The 21,367-nt window shown below is 51.7% G+C and overlaps 1 protein-coding gene across 3 annotated transcripts in view; it reads left to right on the top strand.

Moving 5' to 3' along the window:
* CSNK1G2 (casein kinase 1, gamma 2) overlaps positions 1 to 21,367 on the top strand; it is a 120,366-nt gene that overhangs the window by 57,920 nt on the left and 41,079 nt on the right. For 2 of the 3 annotated variants that reach the window (XM_015417155.1, XM_015417153.1), the window contains exon 2: positions 8,601 to 9,158. In XM_015417155.1, coding sequence (XP_015272641.1) covers positions 8,972 to 9,158 — 187 coding nt within the window. In that variant the 5' untranslated portion in view covers positions 8,601 to 8,971. The remainder of the gene's footprint in view (positions 1 to 8,600; positions 9,159 to 21,367) is intronic. The other variant, XM_015417154.1, reaches the window with a different exon arrangement.

The raw sequence follows: 21,367 nt of genomic DNA, 5'->3' as shown, positions 1-21,367 counted from the left end.
CCGTCCCCCGTCCCCCGGCTGGAGAGCAAGGCCCGCGCGGCTCATAGCCGCCGGGCCTCGGCGCTTCCCCCCTCTCCCCCACAAAGCGGCTGTGAGTCGCCAGCAAGGGCGCCGGCAGAGCGTTCCCTGCGCATGCGCAGGGGACGCTCTGTCAGTTTTGGGGGGATTTAAGTATCCTCCTGATTTTTTTTGAAGTTTTCGGATTTTTGTGCAGACGTGGGGACCTCCCCACGTGCGCACAAACATCTCCCTCCCCCCCAGGTGCCCCCGGTGCGCGGATTTAAGGATCCGCACACAGGGGGCACACTTGAGAATTAGATATATAGATATGGAACAGCTGGCTATTAGCCACAAGATATAGATAGGAACTCTCGGTCTGGGGCAGCTGATGCTCTGTATTCTTGGTGCTTGGGGGGGCGCAACAGTGGGAGGGCTTATAGTGTCCTGGCCCCGCTGCTGGATCTCCTGATGGCACCTGGTATTTCTGGCCACTGTGTGACAGAGTGTTGGACTGGATGGGCCATTGGCCTGATCGCACATTTGGCTTCTCTTATGTTCTTATCCATTCACTTTATCTGTGGCAGGCTGTGTTCTTTTTGTGGATTGGGCCCAGAGTGGGGAAGGGAGGGGAAATATACTTCATTGACCCTTAACCCCTATGTAGTATGATTCTGTCGCTTCTCCTCTTTGCAGCACACGCAAACTTTGGACACGCCTGTGCTTATACCCGAGAATCCGTTTTGTGCGGGCGTGTTCCCCCTTTTCCAAGTCTGCAAACTTGTGTGTTTGAACCCATGTCTCAGTTTTGCTAATTGGACTAGTTTAGGTTGCGTCCGTGCAACAACCGGGTTGCAGTATTAGCCACCTTGAGTTCAAGGAGGTTTAAGAAGCCGGGATAGAAATGTTATTTTGATTTATGTCTTTTTTATTTCAATCCTCTGCTTTGCTGCAAAAAGCTCACAATAAGGGGGTTTTAATGTATGCACGTACAGGACTGGCTAGCTCGGGCTAGCCCGATCTTGTTTTGGAAGCTAAGCTGGGTGGGCCCTGGTTAGTGTTTGGATGGGAGACAGGCATGGAGCGCACAGGCATGGAGATCCGGCACATTCTTCTTTTTTCCCTCCTTTCTTTCTCTCCTTCCTTCTTTTCATCTCTCCTTCCTTCTTTCCATCTCTCTTTCTCTCTCTCTTTCTTTTTCTCTTTCTCTCTTTCTCTCTCTCTCTCTCTCTACACAGATCTGTGTGCGGGCAGATCTGTGCATCCCCCCCCCCCATCCCCCCGGGACAAAACAGCCCAGTGGCACCTTTAAGACCAAGTTTTATTCAGGCACAAGCTCTCCCTCCTCTGCGAGGACAGATCTGCACGTTCCCCCCTTCCAATAGCTGGCAATCCAAAACCGTCCAGTGGAGCCTGAGGGGTGGGTGTTGGCTTCTGACACACTTCCGGTGATGTCAGGGGGCGTGGTATATGCAAACGAGTTATGCTAATGAGCTCCTGCACCTCTTTCTCTACGAAATGACCCCGGAGACCACCAAGGAAGTCCAGGGTCGCTATGCAGAGGCAGGCAATGGCAAACCAGGCGGTTTGCGGGTGCTGCAAAGACCTCTTGCCTTGAAAACCCTGTGGGGTCGCCATAAATCAGCAGCCACTTGACTGCAACCCCCCCCCCCCCAAAAAAACCCCAAACCTACAGGAAGTATTCAAGCATGAGTATTTTTGGCCCAAACATTTGAGGTGGTACAGCCTTGGTCTGTTGGGAGTGCCTATACTAGGGACGTTTCCCCCAAATAGTTCCTACTTAACCTTTCCTCTCTGTCCTCTCATTCTGGCATGTATATGCTTGCCTTCTCCCTCTGCTCTGTAATTCGGAGAGATGAACCGGCCTGTTCCTCCCACGCCTCGTCTGTAATCCCTTCGGAATTGACTGCCTCCCCCCCCCCCCTTTCAGGGAAGCGGCCTTTAATCCAGATTAATGGAAATGTGTGCCTTTTATTTAAACTGTTTTCCTTGGGGAAGGGAAGGTTGTTGGGGTTTTTTTTACCGTCTTGTAAAATTTCCTCTCCCTTTCCTCATTTCTTCTTTAAAGGCTCTGGTGTGGACGCTCAGATTAAGCCCTGCAATTTGGGGATCTGCCTCTGTTACAGGGAGCGGATTAAGATGCTAAAAGCAGGGCCCCGATCTCAGCGGCGTAACCGTGATCCGCTGCAGAGCGGAAGCATTTTTCTCTTAAGTGCGCACTGAAAATTGACTCCGGTTGGGGCCTGAGGTTGTGCTGGTGAGCGGGGTGAGACGGTGCTAAGGAAGTTAACTGGGTGGTTAACCTCCGCCCAGGCTAACCACCCCACCCTAGTGGGCTCCCCCCCACATGCCGTTGTTCGTCGCTACAGAATCATCTGGCCACATGCTGCCCTTTCCTATCCCTAAAACAAGAATGGCTCCTCTCAGCAGGGGTCATTTCGTAGAAAAAGAGCTAGGGGAACTCATTAGCATAACTCGTTAGCCTATGCCACACCCCCTGACATCAGGGGCCCGGCGGTGGACCTGCAAGGCCAGCGGGAGTGCGAGGAAGCCCCGCCAAGGCCCTCCCTGGCCCCAGGCAGGCAGGGGTGGGGAGAGGCAGGGAGGAAGCAACTTACCCTCCCTCTTCTCCTGCCTCCTCCTGGCTGAATGAGGGCTGGAAGCGGGGCGGCCGGAAGCAGGGGGCGGGGCTTCGTCATGTGCCCCCCCTGCACCTCACCCGGGGGAACTGCGTTCCCCCGCGTTTCCCCCCCGAAATGACCTCTGCCTCTCAGCCCCCCTCCATTGTCCATGCAGTTTGGTGCCACTTGAAAACCTGTTTCATACCCAGCACCAGTGCTCCCTCTAAGCTGAGTTAGTATGAGCTAGCTCACAATTTTTTTAGCCTCCGGCTCACACATTTTTGTCTTAGCACAGGAAGGAGGGCTCGAGAGCAAACTGATTTATGCAGGAGCCAAATCGCTTGATCACAACTTTTAATGCCAGTAGCTCACAGAGTAGAATTTTTGCTCACAAGACTCCACGGCTTAGAGGGAACATTGCCCAGCACCATCTTAACAAATGCAATTTAGCCTTCGACACCGTGCTGTGAACTATCCCACTTTTGGTGTAGTGGTTTGGTGTAGCCAGTTTGGTGTAGCGGTTAAGTGCTCGGACTCTAATCTGGGAGAACCGGGTTTGATTCACCACTCCTTCACTCGCAGCTGCTGGATGACCTTGGGCAAGCCATAGTTCTGTCAGAGCTGTTATTTCAAGGACAGCTCTCTCAGCCCCACCCACCTCACAGGGTGTCTGTTGTGGGGAGGGAAGGAGCTTGTAAGCTGCTCTGAAACTCCAAGTGAAGGGCGGGGTATAAATCCAATTGTCTCTCTTCTTTTCTCTTTTGACACTGAACCTGGAGAGCCAGCCTGATGTAGAGTTCTCGGGGAATCCGAGAACCTGCGCACTGTTTTGCAATCCATTTTGGTTGGCCCGAATATAGGGTTGCCAAGAAATACCTTGAGATTTGGGAGGAGTGCGTGTCTGTGTGTGGTGTGGTGAAGTGTCTGGGAGGGCGGGGTTTGGGGAGAGGGGGGACCTCAGTGGGATTTAAGGTCATAGAATCGACTCTGTCGAGCTGCCATTTTGTCCATGTGGGTTCGAGTCCAATAGCATCTTCGCGACCAAAACGATTTTTGGGGGTATAAGCATTTGATGAAGGGAGTTTCGACTCTTGAAACCTTCTCCCCGAAAATCTTGCTGACCCCTCTGAGGAGCTACTGGACTGGAATCTAGCTCTTCTAATGCAGACCGACACGGCTGCACTCTGGAACTTTGTAGAGAATTAGAGGATTTTAGCTAAAATTTGAGAGGAGCCGAATCTCTGTTGCCACCGTTGTATGAATCGGCTCTCGGTCGGGACCCGCATCCTGAACTGGCTTTTGGGTGAGGCAGCGGGCGTCAAATATCGTCTGGCCCCTCCTGTTACCATCCTGTTACCTCTCTGTTACCATCTGAGAGCCAGTTTGGTGTGGTGATTAGGAGCGCGGACTCTAATGTGGGAGAACCGGGTTTGATTCCTCACTCCTCCACATGCAGCTGCTGGGTGACCTTGGGCAAGCCACAGTTCTCCCAGCGCTGTTCTCTCCAGAGCAGTTCTCGAAAGAGCTCTCGCAGCCCCACCTACCCCACAGGGTGTCTGTTGTGGGGAGAGGAAGGGAAGGTGATTGTAAGCCTCTCTGAGACTCCGAGTGAAGCGCAGGGTATAAGTCCAACCTCCTCTTCTTCTCTTCCTCTTCTGCACCATGGTCTTCAATTCTTGAGTAACAGAATGACAACCACCTTGGTTTACCCAAGGTAGAGTACTGATTGTCTGGAATCCCTTAAGCGATCTAGCCCTTTCTGCCTTTAATTGTCTAACACCAGGGCACCGTTGTAATAGTTGTGATGTAGTTTGATCACCATAGTTTAAGGGTTACGTCTATAGCTTTAATCTTGATTTTATTGTTTTATATTAATGTTGCAACCTGCCTTGAGCCCGCTTACAGGAAGGGCAGGATAGAAATGGAACCAAATAAATAAGTGAACTGTGCATGGGCAGGGTACGTAAAGGTGGTCCGGGTGGGGTGGGGTGGAGAGCCGGTGGTGCTGAAGAAGAAGAAGAGAAGAAGAGATTGGATTTACACCCTGCCCAGGGCTTTTTTTGTAGAAAAAGCCCAGCAGGAACTCATTAGCATAATAGGCCATACCCAACAGCAGGAACTCATTAGCATATTAAGCCACACCCCTGACAGCACAGCCTATTCGCATATTAGGCCACACCCCAATGTTACCAGAAGTGTGGTCATCCAGCCACACCCACCTTTTGCTTCTTATTCTCTTTACCTTGTTTGTTCTCAAAACCCAGGGCTTTTTGCATGTTAGGCCTCACACCCCTAATTGTAGCCAATCCGAATGAGTTTCTGCAGTTGGGTGTGGCCTATTATGCTAATGAGTTCCTGCTGGGCGTGGCCAACTTGGGAGCCAGCCAGAACTCCGTTCCTGTGTGTTCCTGCCCAAAAATAGCCCTGAACCCGCCCTTCACTACCCAAAGGAGTCTCAGAGCGGCTTACAAACTCCTTTCCGTTCCCCTCCCCACAATAGACACCCTGTGAGGTAGGTGGGGCTGAGAGAGTTCTGAAAGAAACTGCTCTTTTTCAAGGACAGCTCTTGTCAGAACTATGGCTTGCCCAAGGTCATCCAGCCAGGTGCAAGTGGAGGAGTGGGGAATCAAACCCAGTTCTCCCAGATTAGAGTCCGCGCACTTAACCACTACACCAAACTGGCTCCTGAAGCCCCAATCCTCATTGGGGGGACCAGCAGTGACAGACAGCCTCCAGTTGGGTGGTCATACATGGTCTGCTGCAGCCAGAGGGACCGGCCTCTGCCATCCAAAAGACGAGTTGTAATTCCGGGAGCTCTCCAGGCTCCACCTGGAGGTTGGCAACCCTATCTGAATGGGGTGTTCCACGACTTCCATTTCGAGGGTCTGTCTGCGGAACAGTGTGGTGATTAGTTCTAATGAGGGGTATACCGGGAGATCTAATGAGGGATATACTGGTGTGCAGGGCTATTTTTGGGCTAGCAACGCACAGGAACGGAGTTCCAGCTGGCTTCAGAGTTGGCCACGCCCACTACAGCCAAAATCTCTGTGTGCCTGGCTACAGAGGGAAGGCCTGGAGAGCGACCCCACCCCCAACGACTCCGAGGTGGGCGGGCCAGGGGGCCCCCTGGAAGGATCGGGGAGGATCGGGGAGACATTTAAATGCCTCCCTGCCCTGTCCAAGGGCCGGCCTATTATGCTAATAAGTTCATGCTGGGGGTTTTCTACAAAAAAAGCCCTGCTGGGCGGTACTGGGAGTCAAAGAGGGTTCTGGTAGAAGGTGATGTGAAAGATCTCTGGGGGTGCGTTCAGACGAGGCATTTGCAACGGTATAGGTGCCGGTTGGAATCGGTGTACTTACTGGTGTTCACACGGCGAACATCTGCCTTCCGTCCCTAACCGTTGCAAAGAGCCTTAAACCGTTGTATTCTGCCACTAGGTCCCCAAGTGGTGGTATCCTGTGTGCAACGGTTGTAATTGCTTCCCCCCACCCCCCGTTGTAGAGCCACTTCCGTTCGGAAGCCCGAGGCTTCCGATTTTCGCCCGCCATTTTTTTTTAGGTTGGTGATATGCGCTTGGACGAAGCTTCGCCCCGGCGTTTGTTTTTTTAAAAAAGAAAAGGTCCTTAGTTTAACGTTTTAGAGGCGTCCGGGACCTCAGGGAGGCCAGTTTACTCTTTAAACTTTAAAGGTAAGTCCTCTCTTCAGGGCATGCTTTTCGGGACGGGGTGTTTTGCGCATGCACGAAGATTGCCATTCTGTGGATGGCTGCCTATGCGCATGCTCAAACTGAGTTAAAAAAAAGAAAAATCGCCGACGCCCACTGTGTGTGAACGGGCATGCAGCGATGGGCTCCGCAGACAGGAGGTAAGTGTGATCGCGTTTCAGCCGGCATAAACTGCAACGGTTGGAACCGGTGCAGTTTATGCCGGCTGAAACGCCCCGTCTGAATGCACCCTGGGAGCGCCACTGCCAGTCAGAGGAGGCCTAGCCTGGATAGACCGAATCGCCTCTTCATGCGCTTCGTTCCATGCTGGAAGATAGATCGGGAATGATCCTGATCTTTATGTTCTCTTCGTAACCTCCAGTCTAGCGCCCTGGGCTCCCCTCCAGCATCATCAGTTCAGCAGTGCTTCTTCTACTTTCGTGAAATATTTTTATCCCTCTTTTCTCCTCCCAAATGGAGCGGCTTCTTCCGTTTGCTTCGTCGTGGCACGCTGGGAGCACATTACCGGAAATAAGCTCCTAGTCTACAGTCTTTTATTTTTAAATACCTCCTTTCCAATTTAAATCTCTCTCTCTCTCTCTCTCTTTCCTCTCCCCCACATTTGGAAAGGAAATTGCTAGATTTTAACAAAGGCGTGGGAATTATTTTTACCCTGCGCGAAGTCCATTGGGCATGTAACTCTTTTGAAAGATGTTTTGAAAGATGTTTTGAAAGATGTTTCACCAGGAAGGGGACTGGAAGCTGCCCGGTGTTCCCTCTAAGCGGAGTTATTATTATTATTTATTAAATTTCTACCCTGCCCTTCCCCCCGTAGCAGGCCCAGGGCGGCTTACACAGACACTGCACAGATAAAACAAAACTAAATAAAATCATAACAATACAGGTATAAAACATTACAAAGTGCTAGTGCTAAAACCAGGGCTATTTTGGGGCAGGAACGCACAGGAACGGAGTTCCGGCTGGCTCCCAAATTGGGCACGCCCAGCTGGAACTCATTAACATAATAGGCCACACCCAACAGCAGAAACTCATTAGGATTGGCTACAATTAGGGGGTGTGGCCTAACATGCAAAGGAGTTCCTGCTCCAAAAAAAAGCCCTGGGTTTTGACAACAAGGTTAAGAGAATAAGAAGCAAAAGGTGGGTGTGGTTGGATGACCACACTTCTGGTAACATGGGGGTGTGGCCTAATATGTGAATAAGGTGTGCTGTCAGGGGTGTGGCCTAATATGCTAATGAGTTCCTGATGTTGGGTATGGCCTATTATGCTAATGAGTTTAGAGTTTCTGACCAAATGCTAGAGTGCCCCCGGTGATGTGCCTAGTGCAATGGCATCACTTCCGGGTGACGTCATCGCACCGAGCACGTTGGTGCACACACCAGAAGATCCCAGGAAGGAAGCTCCATCCCCCAGCTGGCAACAGGTAGGGACCTGGCGACCCTACATGAGAGTAAGACAGGTATCAGAGGTGAGCAGCATTCTAGAAGCAAGGTGCTACCACTGAAAAGGCCAAGTCTCTGGTTGCCGCCCACCTCCCCTCTGGAGGCAGGAGCATAGAGCAAAGGGCTGGCGAGGCAGAACTTACTAAACGTCCCAAAATACTCAAAGACACTAAATATAATACTCACAACTGAGTTACATAAATCAGCAATAACAGGCAAACAAAACAATTTCAATAACATCTTGAAATTCACATAAATAAATGGTGCAAATCGGGAAAGATCCAGGTGCATGAGTCACAGAACAAAGAATTCAAATGCAGAGTGCAAATTCAAAAGTCCACTTTTGGTGGTATTGGTTGGTAATATTGGTTGGTAATACACCAATATTACTTCAGGTGAGTAGAGTCCTCTGTTCCTGAAGAGCCAGTTTGGTGTAGTGGTTAGAAGTGCAGACTCTAATCCGGGAGAACCGGGTTTGATTCCCCACTCCTCCACTTACAGCTACTGGTGTGACCTTGGGTCAGTCACAAGTTCTCTCAGAGCTGTTCTCTCAGGAGCAGTCCTCTCAGAGCTCTCTCAGCCCCACCTACCTCACAGGGTGTCTGTTGTGGGTAGGGGAAGGAAAAGGAGATTGTAAGCTGCTCTGAGACTTCTTTGGGTAGTGAAGGGCAGGGTATAAATCTAATCTCCTCCTCATCATCATCCCATTGTTTCATCAGGTCCTTTAAAAAAAGAGAATAAGCTTTATGTGTTTTTCTTTAACCTGAGCTGTTCTTTCCTTTTTTCCCTACCAGCTCAGGAGTGACGGATTGCCGTCGGCCGATTCCACCCCTCTTCCGCCATGTCGTCGTCTTCTCCAAAGAGTGCCCCGTTGGAGGTGCCGGCCGGAGTCCCGGCGGGACTGGCGAGAGGACTGACGTCCCACTAGCACGGCGCATGCGGGTGGAGCGTCGCCCCCTGACGCCCTCCCCTCCTCTTCCTCCTCCTCCACTGCCACCCGTGATGGTTTACTAACCCAGAAGACGCCAGCTTCTGATTGGCTCCTCTCCTTCCCCCTCCATCTCCCTCCCCTCCCCCTGACCCGCAACCCCACCTCAAGTTTCGGCTGTGTTGGGATTTGTATGGAATCGACGTAATCGTGGAGAGGCCGGGGTATCACAAACTTATGGATTTTGATAAGAGAGGAGGGAAAGGGGAGAGCGAGGAAAGCAAAAGGATGTCTAAAACAGGTGGAGGCCGGAGCACTCACGGGAGCCGAACGGCAGGGACCAACTCCGGAGTCTTAATGGTGGGCCCCAACTTCCGGGTCGGGAAGAAGATCGGCTGCGGCAACTTTGGGGAGCTTCGGCTAGGTGAGTCAACTGACGGCGTTCTCGCGTGCTTTTCTTTTCTTCCCCCCCCACTTTTGATAACTCCGAGGCACTGGATTTTTTGTTCCTTGTGCGGATCTTGCAGAAACCAGCAGCTTTTTTTGTTTTGAAAAGCGAGTTTCTAGTCCTCATCATTTGTGATGATTTAATAGTGCGTGAGTGCTGCTTTGAAGCTGACAGGGTGGTACTAAGGAAGGGCACCAGTGCCTTGCTTCACCTTTACAACAGGTAGTGCATAAATTATGCAAAGTAGGAGCACCTTGCCAGTTGAATTCACATTTGCTTGAGTTTGCAAAAGGGGTTCATGCGGCCTTTGCAATCCTAAACGCATTTATGGGGAAATGAACTCTGTTTATTTCTATATATACTTCCTTCCAGAGACCGTTCCCCTCCTAAATCTTTTCAGGCAGCTTGGGGAACTGGGTGGGGCTGGGAGGCCTGTGCTCTTCGGAGGGAGAAAATTCTGGGATCTGCAGATTTCAGTGTTTCGCTTCGAGAATTCGTTAATCCGTTCGGTATGCTTTTTCTCAGACTCCATGATTGCTTCGGTGCTGAGAGAAGGGAGGCTGGCCTGTGTACAGGCTTTAGTTTTTGAATGTAGAATCTTGTCATCCGGGGCACCTTCAGGCAGAGACTCTCCCATCACGGACTTTTGTATTTGTGTTGACAGTCAGAAGCTTTGCAATTTCCAGTCCCAGGAGCAGATCTGGGCCACTTGCAAGCTAATCTCTCCCCTCACTTTCTGTCGTTCCCTCACTGTCTGTAGAATGTATTCCCCAAACTTATTTTTTTAAAACCATCGTTAGATTTAAGTCCAGTAGTACCTTAAGGGGCCACGGTGGCTCAGAGGTTAAGATGCTGAGCTGCAGACTGGAAGGTCTGTAGTTCGGCAGTTTGAGACCCTAGTGCCATGTGACAGATTGAGCACCCGTCTCTGGCCCCAGCTCCTCCCAACCTAGCACTTCGAAAGCAACAAATTGCAAGTAGGTAAATAGGAAACGTCTTCGGACAGCACTGGCTCTTCAGCTTGGAAACAGAGATGAGCTAACTGTTCTACTGCAGATAGATCCAGGTGAGCAGCCATGTTGGTCTGAAGCATTGGAACAAAGTTCAAGTCTAGTGGCACCTTTAAGACCAACAAAGCTTTATTCAAGGCACGAGCTTTTGCGTGCATGCTCACTTCCTCAGATACAGTGAAATGGAACTTACCAGTCCATACATGTAGGCAGAGGTTGAGCAGTAAATTATCATACAGCATAATGAAAATATTTATCAGAATCAGGAATAACAAGTTGGTTTATGTGGTTACTGTTTAACATAATGAATTCCTGATTCTGATAAACATCTTCATTACATTGCATGCTAATCTACTGCTCATCCTCTGCCTATATGTATGGACTGGTGATTTCCATTTCACTGTATCTGAGGAAGTGTGCGTGCACATGAAAGTTCGTACCTCGAATAAAACTTTGTTGGTCTTAAAGGCGCCACCGGACTCGGACTCTGTTCTGCTGCAGGTCAACGTGGCTACCCTCTGAAACGATCTTTGCAGAGAATTATAAGACAGATTCCAGATGGGTCGCCGACGCCGTACAAAGTCCGTTGTAGCCAGAAGAACCGTCTTGTGGCGCCTTAAAAAGAGTTTAAGCGTGGCAGAAGCTTTTGTGGGTTACTGTCCGCTTGATCAAATGCATGAGTCAGTCGTCAGGAATAGAAAAGAGAGAACGCCATGGTACAGCCAGAAGGGACAGAGTGTTAAAGAACTGAGCGCGGGAGGACTCAGCACAGTCCAGCATATAGGATGCAATGCACAGAACGCACAAAAACAGGATGCAGCCAGAAGGCAGAATGATCCCATGGGGGGGTGGGGGGGTGGACCACTCCCAGCTGGTGGCAAACTGGCAGAGCAAGGCAGAGAGGCCTTAAAGAGGGGCAGTTTGGCGTAGTGTGGTTGAGTGTGCGGACTCTAATCTGGGAGAACCGGGTTTGATTCCCCACTCCTCCACTTGCACCTGGCTGGAGGACCTTGGGCAAGCCGTACCTCTGATAAGAGCTGTTCTTGAAAAAGGCGGTTTCTGCCAAGAGCTCTCTCAGCCCCACCTACCTCACAAGGGTGTCTGTGGTGGGGAGTGGAAGGGAAAGGAGTTTGTAAGCCGCTCTGAGACACCTTTGGGTAGTGAAGGGCGGGGTATACATCCAATCTCTTCTTCTTCTTTTACCTCACAGGGCGTCTGTTGTGGGGAGGGGAAGGGAAAGGAGTTTGTAAGCCGCTCTGAGACTCCTTTGGGTAGTGAAGGGCGGGGTATAAATCCAATCTCTTCTTCTACCTCACAGGGTGTCTGTTGTGGGGAGGGGGAGGGAAAGGAGTTTGTAAGCCGCTCTGAGACACCTTTGGGTTGTGAAGGGCGGGGTATAAATCCAATCTCTTCTTCTTCTCCTTCTCCACTCAGCCAGCCACTCCCAATCTCTATTGAGCCCCAGCCTGAGGGTGTCAGATCTGCATACAAGTTTCCACTCAGCAGCTTCCCAAACGCTTGTCCTCTGCTGCCGAGCCCGTGGGTTGTCAGCCGCCAGGTGGGGCCTGGAAATCTCATGGCATTACACCTGATTCCTAGACTACAGTGATCAGTGTCCCTGGACAAAATGGCTGCTTTGGACGGTGGGCTCGACTGGAGTATATCGCACTCAGTTCCCTCCTAGGGTTGCTATCCCCTCTATGGAAACGGGTCCCCCCCCAACTTCGGGGGAGGCCCAATCCACCACTGGCCAGCTGGCTGACGAGGGGAGCCCCACCCCTGAACAGCCCTGCTGCGCCTGGAACGCCCGGTGCGATGACGTCACCCGGAGGTGACATCATCACGCTGGGCACGACATGCAGGGGCCGCTCTAGCACTTGGCTAAAAACTCTATGGTGACCATAGAGTTTTTGGCCAAATGCTAGAGCGTCTCTCGCATGACGTGCCCGGTGCGATGATGTCACTTCCGGGTGATGTCATCACGTCACACACGCACCAGAAGATCCCAGGGAGCAGCCTGGAGCCCCCCACCAGCAGACAGTAAGCACCTGGCAACCCTAATCCCTCCTTTCCCCTCCCCAAACCCTGCCCGCCCTGGGCTGCACCCCCAAATCTCCAGGAATTTCCCATCCTAAAATAAATAGCTATGTTTGAGGGGGGCTCTTGGTTCCCAAGAGGCTGCATGAGACGTGGCTGGTGTCCCGTGTACCCTGAGAGCATGATGTCGAACATGGACTTTGGTATTTAATGACGTTTTCACACACACTCAGGGGTCATTTCGTAGAAAAAGAGGTGCAGGAGCTCATTAGCATAACTCATTAGCATAACTTATTTGCATATGCCACACCCTCTGGCATCACCGGAAGTGTGTCAGAAGGCAACACCCACCGCTCAGGCTCCACTGGACTGTTTTGGATTGCTAGCTATTGGGGGGATGGGGGATGTGCAGATCTGTCCTCATAGAGGAGGGAGAGCTTGTACCTGAAGGTGGGCGGGGGGGCCCTCTGCAACTTACCTGGCTGCTTCTTGCTCCTCGTGGCCTGACTGAGGGCTGCTGGGAGCAGGGGGTGGGGCTTGTTGCATGTGCCCGCCCGCTGGGTTCCTTACTTGCCGGAGCTCTGCTCCTGTGCGCTCCCACAGGAAATGACCCCTGCACACACTAAATAACACACTTTCAATCTGCTTTCACTGCTTTTTGCAACTGGATTTTACTGTGCGAGATGGCAAAATCCACTTGCAAAACGGTCGCTGAAGTGGATTGAAATGGCATTATTTAGCATGTGTGAAAGTGCTTGTATTTTTTATAAGAAAGGAGGCTGGAAGGGAATAAAACACAAATGGAGAAAGAGAGAGAGAATATCGGGTACAGCAGAGAGGAGAACAGAAGGAGGTTGTTAAAAATTTAAAAATGTGCATCCAGGTTTTCTTTGGGGGAGGGAGAATCCTGGATCTTTTTGAAGACAGCGGGCCCCCCAGGCTCTTTTGCCTCGTGGGGGGGGGTTCCCACGCCAGATGGGAAGGGGCTCTGCGGCTGGTTATTCAAGAGGATTCCCCCAAGGCAGGAAGTTTTCAAAACCCAGGCCTAGGGCCGCTGACGCAGTGTGCTCAGAAAGGTCCCTGTCTCACGGGAGAGACAAGTGTTTTCCGCAGCCTTCGAGCATACGTTGTACGGAGTTCCCCGCCCCCGGTAGCATCTGGCCATTTCCTGGGAGCGCGCGTGGGCCCCGCGGTTCCGCAGCTGACGGCAGCTGGAAACTTGGCTCGCTCGGTCGGTTCCTATTAAAGAGTCTCCCTGCTTTGTTCCTTGATCCTCACAAATGGTAGGGATTATCTCCCCCCCCCCCCCCGCTGAACCTCCCACCCAGTCGGTCTCTAGCTTTCAGATACAGATGCGAGAACAGGCGAGGGCTGGTAGGAGGGTTGCCCAGTCCTCCCAGCCCCTGGGGGGGGGCAGGGGGGTTGGGTTGCCAGCTCCAGGTTGGGAAACCCCTCGATTTTGGGGGGGGGAGCCTGGGCAGGACGGGGACCTCAGTGGGGTACAATGCTGTAGAGTCCAACCTTCAGAGCATCCATTTCCTCCAGGAGAACTGATCTCTCTGGTCTGGAGAGGAGGTGTACTTCCGGGGGATCGCCAAGTCCCACTTGGAGGCCAGCATCCCTACCTCGTAGCTTGCTCAATGTGCTTTTTGGTACCTTTGGATTCTGTCATCTCATTATTACTGCTATTACTACTACTACTGCAAGACGGAGCTCTTCCGCCAGGCTTTCAATTAGGAGCCGCCGCCACCACCACCACCACCACCACCAACTACCTCAGGGGAACATGGGGTATTGGGATGGCCCATTACCAGAGGTCATTTCGGGGGGGGGGGGACCCGGGGGGAGCCAGGAGGAGGCAGGAGAAGAGGGAGGGTAAGTTGCTTCCTCCCTGCCTCTCCCCACCCCTGCCTGCCTGGGGCCAGGGAGGGCCTTCGCGGGGCTTCCTTGCACTCCCGCCGGCCTTGCAGGTCCACCGCCGGGCCCTTCATGGGGCTCGGCAGTGGAGTTGCAAGGCCAGCGGCCGAGATCGTTGGGGGCGGGGTGTGTGGCCTTATGACACACTTCCGGTGATGTCAGGGGGTGTGGCATATGCTAATGAGTTATGCTAATGAGTTCCCCTAGCTCTTTTTCTACGAAACGACCCCTGCCCATTACAAGATCGAGCCACAGTGTTTCGACTGATTGTACCGCTGAATCGGGCTCGGAGCTTCATTTACAGGCTACCATCTTGCTTTGACTGAATGCTTTCATAACACCGTTGAGCACTTTATGTTGATAATGGTTGTTTTTATGTGTTTTAGGTGTTTTACTGTTTATATTGGCACATGGTGCCCTTTTTGTGAGCCACCCTGAGCCCGTTCGCGGGGAGGGCAGGGTAGAAATATAATAATAAAATAAATAAATAAAATAAATACTACTGCTACTACTACTATTACATTATTTATAGTCTACCTTTCTCGCTGAGACACAATACGAATTATGTGGTCATTGAGAGCCAGTTTGGTGTTAAGAGCCAGCTGGGAGAACCGGGTTTGATTCCCCACTCCTCCACATGCAGCTGCCGGTGTGACCTTGGGTCAGTCACAAGTTCTCTCGGAGCTGTTCTCTCAAGGGCGGTTCTCGAGAGAGCTCTCTTAGCCTTCTTCACAGGGTGTCTGTTGTGAGGAGGGGAAGGGAAAGGAGATTGTAAGCCGCTCTGAGACTCCTTCGGGTAGTGAGGGGCGGGGCATGAATCCGATCTCTTCTTCTTCTGAATCGAGTAGAATCGACGGGATGGGACATCCAATGAACAGCACAATGGGATTTGGACTACAGAAGTCCTAAAATCAACAGAAATCTCAAACAGAGCTGAAATTAAGCATCTAAACAGGAGACATTAAGAGCTGTGGGAATGGCCTACCCTGGAGCACACTTACAGTTGTCAGCTAGTGATACAGTGGTGGCAGGGCTCTTTTTCTGGAAAAAGCCCAGCAGGAACTCATTAGCATAATAGGCCACACCCAACAGCAGGATCTCATTAGCCTATTGGGCCACACCCCTCACAGCACATTAGCATATTAGGCCACACCCCCACGATTACCAGAAGTGTGCTCATCCAGCCACACCCACCTTTCACTTCTTATTCTGTTTACCTTGCTTGTTGTCAAAACCCAGGGCTTTTTTTGTAGCAGGAATCCCTTTGCATGTTAGGCCACACACCCCTATTGTAGCCAATCCTAATGAGTTTCTGCTGTTGGGTGTGGCCTATTATGCTAATGAGTTCCTGCTGGGTGTGGCCAACTCCGGAGCCAGCCGGAACTCCATTCCTGCCCAAAAATAGCCTTGGTGGTGTGGGTCACAGTCCCTGTCCCTTTACCAACACAGCTCTCTGACTATTTCATTGCAGTCCAGTTCCTTTTACCCGTGTGGAAGCCCTCTTCTTGGACAATTCTGTTTTGCGTCGTTTGCAGAAAGCCGGGAGAGTGGGATCCTCCCTGACCTCCTCAGGGAGGCCATTCTACCACAGAGGCGGCACGACGGCAGGCGGTTGTCGATTTTGCCCATTTGCGGGATGGCACCTGCAAATGGCTGTCCTGGGATGAGCAAAGTTGATGTGGTGGGAGCACAGGAAGAGAGGGGGCGGTCCTGCAGATGAGAGGGACCGAGGCCACATGAAGGGCTCTGTATGTGTTAGTCAGTCCTTTGAATTAGGGTCTTACTGCCAGGGGGGCTCCCAATCACTTTCTGTGTTTTGGGGCCTTAAAAGCCATAGAGTTTTGCCCAAAATCTAGAGCGTCACCCCCGATGTTGGAAACACGATGATATCACTCCCGGATTACATCATTGCGCCAGCGGCACCAGACGGGGACTTCTCGGGGGTGGGGCTTCCCCCATCAGTCAGCTGGGCTGTGGCGGACTGGGTGCCCCGAAATCCCCCCTGGCCCCACCGGGGGAATGGCAACCCTATCTTGAATTGAGCCCAATCATTGATGGACAGAGTGACTGGAGAACAGGCGTGATATGCACGATTTGCCTAGCTCTTGAAAAGACAGCCTCTCCAAAGCATGTTGTCAAGGAGGCACACAGCACAAGCTCCGGCAATCACCATTGGGTGTATTAAGTTTCTGGTCCTCCTCGATAGCTAGCAGTACCTGGCGGGATTTTGTGTGTTTGTAGAGAAGGCTGATTTCTAGGGGTCAAGGCGTCAGTCACCCCTCTGTGTGAGCAGCAGAAGCAAAATGTAATTATGTCGCGGGAATGACACATGGATTCAACCGGCGCCGTCAGAGGCTTTTAGTAATACCCAGGCTCAGGGGTCATTTCCTGCAGGAGCGCACAGGAGCGGAGCTCCGGCAGTAAGGAGCCCAGAGGGTGGGCACATGCAGCAAGCCCCACCCCCTGCTCCCAGCAGCCCTCAGTTGGGCCACGAGGAGCAAGAAGCAGACAGGTAAGTTGCAGAGCCCCTCCCCCTTCCGGTACAAGCGCTCCCTCCTCTGCAAGGGCAGATCGGCATGTTCCCCCCCCCCCAATAGCTTGCAATCCAAAACAGTCCAGTGGAGCCTGAGCGGTGGGTGTTGCCTTCTGACACACTTCCGGTGATGTCAGGGGGTGTGGCATATGCAAATAAGGTATGCCAGTGAGTTATGCTAATGAGCCCCTGCACCTCTTTTTCTACGAAATGACCCCTGCCCGGTCTGCCTTGGTGCCTCTGTAGGCATGCGGGTGTCACGATAGGCAGGGGTGAGCTTCAGCCGTGGTTTGTTCCATGAGATATAAGCAACAAATCTCGGTTTGTCTGCATATAGACAACTCCTCTTCTGCATCCCAGGAATACCATACTCATTGCCAGGGATTATTTCTGGGAAAAGAGGTGCCGGAACCCTCAAGAGGAAAGTGGAGGAGAAACACATGGGATTCTTTGAAACCCTTGTTTAAATCTTATTTTTAAAATGTTAATATTTTTTGTGATGTCACAAGTGACATCATGCTCCCCTGGTGCCCCTTGTGAACCTTTAAACGTTTTTTGAGATGTTTCTTTCCATGAAGAGGCGCATTCCGGCGCATTCCCCAAGAAAAAAGGCCCTGGTTGTGGCTGTAGTTTTGTAGGTTCAGATAGCGCAATAAGCCACAAGCGGCTTAAATGGCGACTCTCAAACCAGCAAGAAACCTTAACTTCAGGATCCCAGTTTGGTGTCTGCTCGCAGTGTTTCCCAACCTCTGGGTTGGGACCAGTGTCCCCTCTAAGCCGAGTACAAGCTAGCTCACCGTTTTTTAGCCTCCGGCTCACACATTTTCGCCTTCGCTCAGGAAGGAGGGCTCCAGAGCAAACTAATGTATGCAGCGGCCAAATTGCGCGCTCACAGTTTTAATGCCAGGCGCTCACAGAGTGGAATTTTTGCTCACAGGACTCCACAGCTTAGAGGGAGCCTTGGTCCGGGACCCAAAAGTGGGTCTCGAGGCCTCTGAAAGTGGGTCACAGATCCGCCCCCCCCCCCAATGGCCGCCCTGCCTTTTCCGTTGCTCTCTTTTGTATTTCGGAAACCAACCTCTGACCTGGAAACCATATCCACACGTTTGTATTTTTTCCTTCACTGCATGTACCCTGTTTCCCCAAAAATAAGACCTACCCAAAAAATAAGCCCTAGCAGGATTTCTATGCATTTGTGGTATAAGCCCTACCCCGATAATAAGACCTAGGGATGACGATGTTCCAGAAGAAGATGACTTAACTGTATTTGAATAAATGTAGATCGTTGTATTATATTAAAAAAAAATAAGACATCCCCTGAAAATAAGCCCTAGTGTGTCTTCTTGAAAAAAAATAAATATAAGACGGTACGTGTTGATCCTGATGTTTACTAGAGTGAGTTTCTTAGAATCCTAGAGGGGATTAGAGGGAGGGATGGAGGAGGAGAGGGTGGGTGTCAAAGGCTGGGATGTCCCTTCCATATGCCAAGGCTGTGTATGTCGGCATATCACTGGCTCGGGGTTCAAAGTCGGGGCAGCGGTGCCCTTCGTGCCATGTTTGTTGGTTTCTCCAGGGCTTTTTTTTGTAGAAAAAGCACAGCAGGAACTCATTAGCATAATAGGCCACACCCAACAGCAGGAACACATTAGCATATTAGGCCACACCCCTGGCAGTGAAGCTCATTAGCCTATTAGGCCACACCACATGCCTTCCCTTGGAAGGATCTGTCCTGTGAGGAGCCCGGGCAAGCCAGCCCTTGGACAGATCCTTCCGGGGGGCCCCCTGCCTTGGAGTTGTGTGGGCAGGTGTCGCTCTCCAGGCCTTCCCTCTGTAGCCACGCACACAGAGGTTTTGGCTGTAGTGGGTGTGGCCAGCTCTGAAGCCAGTCAGAACTCCGTTCCTCCTGCCCAAAGATAGCCCTGGGTTTCTCCAAAAGGTCTGGTTAGCTACTGCAGAAAATAGAATGCCGAACAAGCTGGGTGCGAGGGTCCTAGTCAATGTTCCCTCTAAGCTTGTGGAGTCTTGTGAACAAAAGTTCTACTTTGTGAGCTACTGGCATTCGAGTTGCGAGCGAGCAATTTGGCTGTAGGGTTGCCAACCCCCCGGTTTGCCAGGGGTCCCCCATTTTGGGGGGAGGTTCAACCTGCCGCCAGCCAAATGGCCCGCGGGGGAAGCCCCACCCCCAACACCCACAGCCACCCCTCTCTCTCCCTTTAAGTGTGTGGAACCCGTGTTTCCTCCCAAGCCCGATCTCCGCTTGGGATCAGGCTTGCAGGGAAATGCCAGCTTCGTGCTCTTAAAAGGGAAACGCGGCTGCTCTTAAAGGGGAAACGCCGGCTCCTACACTTAAAAGGGAAACGCCGGCTCCTTTAAGTGCAGGGAACTGCCGTTTCTGGAGATCTGGCGTGCGCGCGGGGGGGGGGGACGGGACGTCCCCAACTTGACGTCAGCACGTCAGAGATGCCCCGCCCCCTCCAGGAACGCCCCCAAAGTCCCCCGCTGGGGGTGGAAGATGGACTTGGCAACCCTATTTGGCTGCGGCATAAATTAGTTTGCTCTGGAGCCCTCCTTCATGAGCTAAGACAGAAATGGGTGAGCCGGAGGCTAAAAAACTGTGAGCTAGCTCACACTGACTCGGCTTAGAGGGAACACTGGTCACAGTTTGCCTAGGGTGACAAAAAAAAACCTCGGGCCGGCCGTGGATGGGTCACCATACCAAGTAAATCTGGACTTGTGGGTCACCATGCCCAAAAAACCCACTGTGCTGGCAGGCCTTAATTTATTAAACCACTTGTGTTCAGTTATCAGGACTTAAACTGGGTTTGATCAAACCGCTGGTATCATGATGTCTGAACACAGGCCTTTTTTTTTTTCTTGTCTAAAACACATGTTTTCTCTCCGATCTCTTCCTTGATCCTTGTTCCAGAGGGTTCACCGTGTTAGCCTCTTGCGGGGAAAATGAACGGTCTTGGGGCGCCTTAAAGACCGCCACACGTTTATCAAATTAGAAGGTCTTGTGGTCCAGGGAAAGGTCTTGTGGTCTGCTAGGCTAAAAACGTGGTGGCCTTTAAAGGCAACTTAAACAAAGGAATTCCCCAAAAGTGCATTGGGGGGTTTCTGAACAGGGAATATGGCTCAGTGGAAGAGCCTCAGATTTGCACACAGGTGGTCCCAGGTTCAATCCCCAGCATCTCCAGGTAGAAGGATGAGGTGAGAGCACAGTGTTCCCTCTAAGCTGAGTCAGTGTGAGCTAGCTCACGGGTTTTTTAGCCTCCAGCACGCACAGATTTTTGTCTCGGCTCAGGAAGGGATGGCTCCAGAGCAAACTAATTTATGCAGCAGCCAAATTGCTCACTCACAGTTTCAACACCCGTGGCTCACAAAGTAGAATTTTTGCTCACAGGAGGTGTTGAGAAAGACCCGAGGCCCTGGAGTACCACCGTCGGTCCAAGTAGACAATACTGACCTCGGTGGCATGATTGTCTGATTCAGTATAAGGCAGCTCCAGGCGACGCTCCCTCTAAGCTGTGGAGTCTTGTAAGCAAAAAATCTACTTTGTGAGCTACTGGCATGAAAGCCGTGAGTGAGCGATTCGGCTAGTGCATAAATGAGTTTGCTCTGGAGCCCTCCTTCCTGAGCCGAGACAGAAATCTGTGCGTTGGAGGCTAAAAAAAACTGTGAGCTGGCTCACACTAACTCAGCTTAGAGGGAACACTGGCTCCATGTGTTCAGAAATCAAATGGAATGCCAGGGAGGGGTGGCGCAGAGATTGCATGCCGCTTCCCGAGGCAAACCTTCTTCCAGAGAGGGACGCTGGAAGTCCATTGCGAGAAGGCGGGAGGGTGGGAAGAAGGGGGTCCCCTCTCAAGGACGGCCGAGCGGCGTGCGTGACAGATCTGGAAATAGATTCCTTGCAGTCCAGTTGTGCTTGCAGGCTCTCCAATCGCATTTCCCTTTCTAAAAATTAAATACTTGACGGTGTTGGGAATAAAAGGTCAGGGGGAAGGCAGCGTGATGTGCCGAGGCAGGTGTCCTGCACAGCTCTAAGGCCTTCCAAGCCGCAAGGGCAAATTTTTTTAAGGGTTAAAGCCGGGGAGGGCTGGCAGGTGAAAAATGGTTCTCCCCCCCCCCCTCGCCCCGTGACCTTCTACATTTGGTTTGAGTTTGGGACAGGGTTTTCCAATCGTTGTGCTGCAGAACAGAGAAGCTCAGGATGGGAGGCTCTGATGTACCTAAAGCCGCCAACCGCAGAGGAGGCCAACTGTTGTGTCTGTGCATGAGTTGCTGTCCTGGCCTTTCCGGCCGAGCTCTACCAGCATGTGTTTGTGTGCATTTAGTTATTTATTTCCTCTGTAGCCCGCCATTCCAACAGGAAAACAAGGCATATTACAAAATACCTATTTTATTCTTTTTTTAAATTGGCCAGGCAGTGTAGGGCACTCAGTAAACAATGCTGTAGGTCTGGGATTTTCAAATTTGAAAATACTCCCAACAACAGAGGGCCGGTTTGCTGTAGTGGTTAGGAGCGCGGACTCTAATCGGCGAGAATCGGGTCTGATTCCCCACTCCTCCACTTGCAGCTGCTGGAGTGACCTTGGGTCAGTCACAAGTTGTCTCAGAGCTGTTCTCTCAAGGGCAGTCCTCGAAAGAGCTCTCTCAGGACCACCTACCTCACAGGGTGTCTGTTG

This window comes from Gekko japonicus, unplaced genomic scaffold, assembly GCF_001447785.1.
Source record: "Gekko japonicus isolate JY-2015 unplaced genomic scaffold, Gekko_japonicus_V1.1 scaffold1266, whole genome shotgun sequence".
In the NCBI taxonomy this organism is placed as follows: Eukaryota; Metazoa; Chordata; class Lepidosauria; order Squamata; family Gekkonidae; genus Gekko; species Gekko japonicus.
The sequence above is the reverse complement of the archived record's forward strand: the minus strand, read 5'-3'. Positions and strand labels throughout refer to the sequence as shown.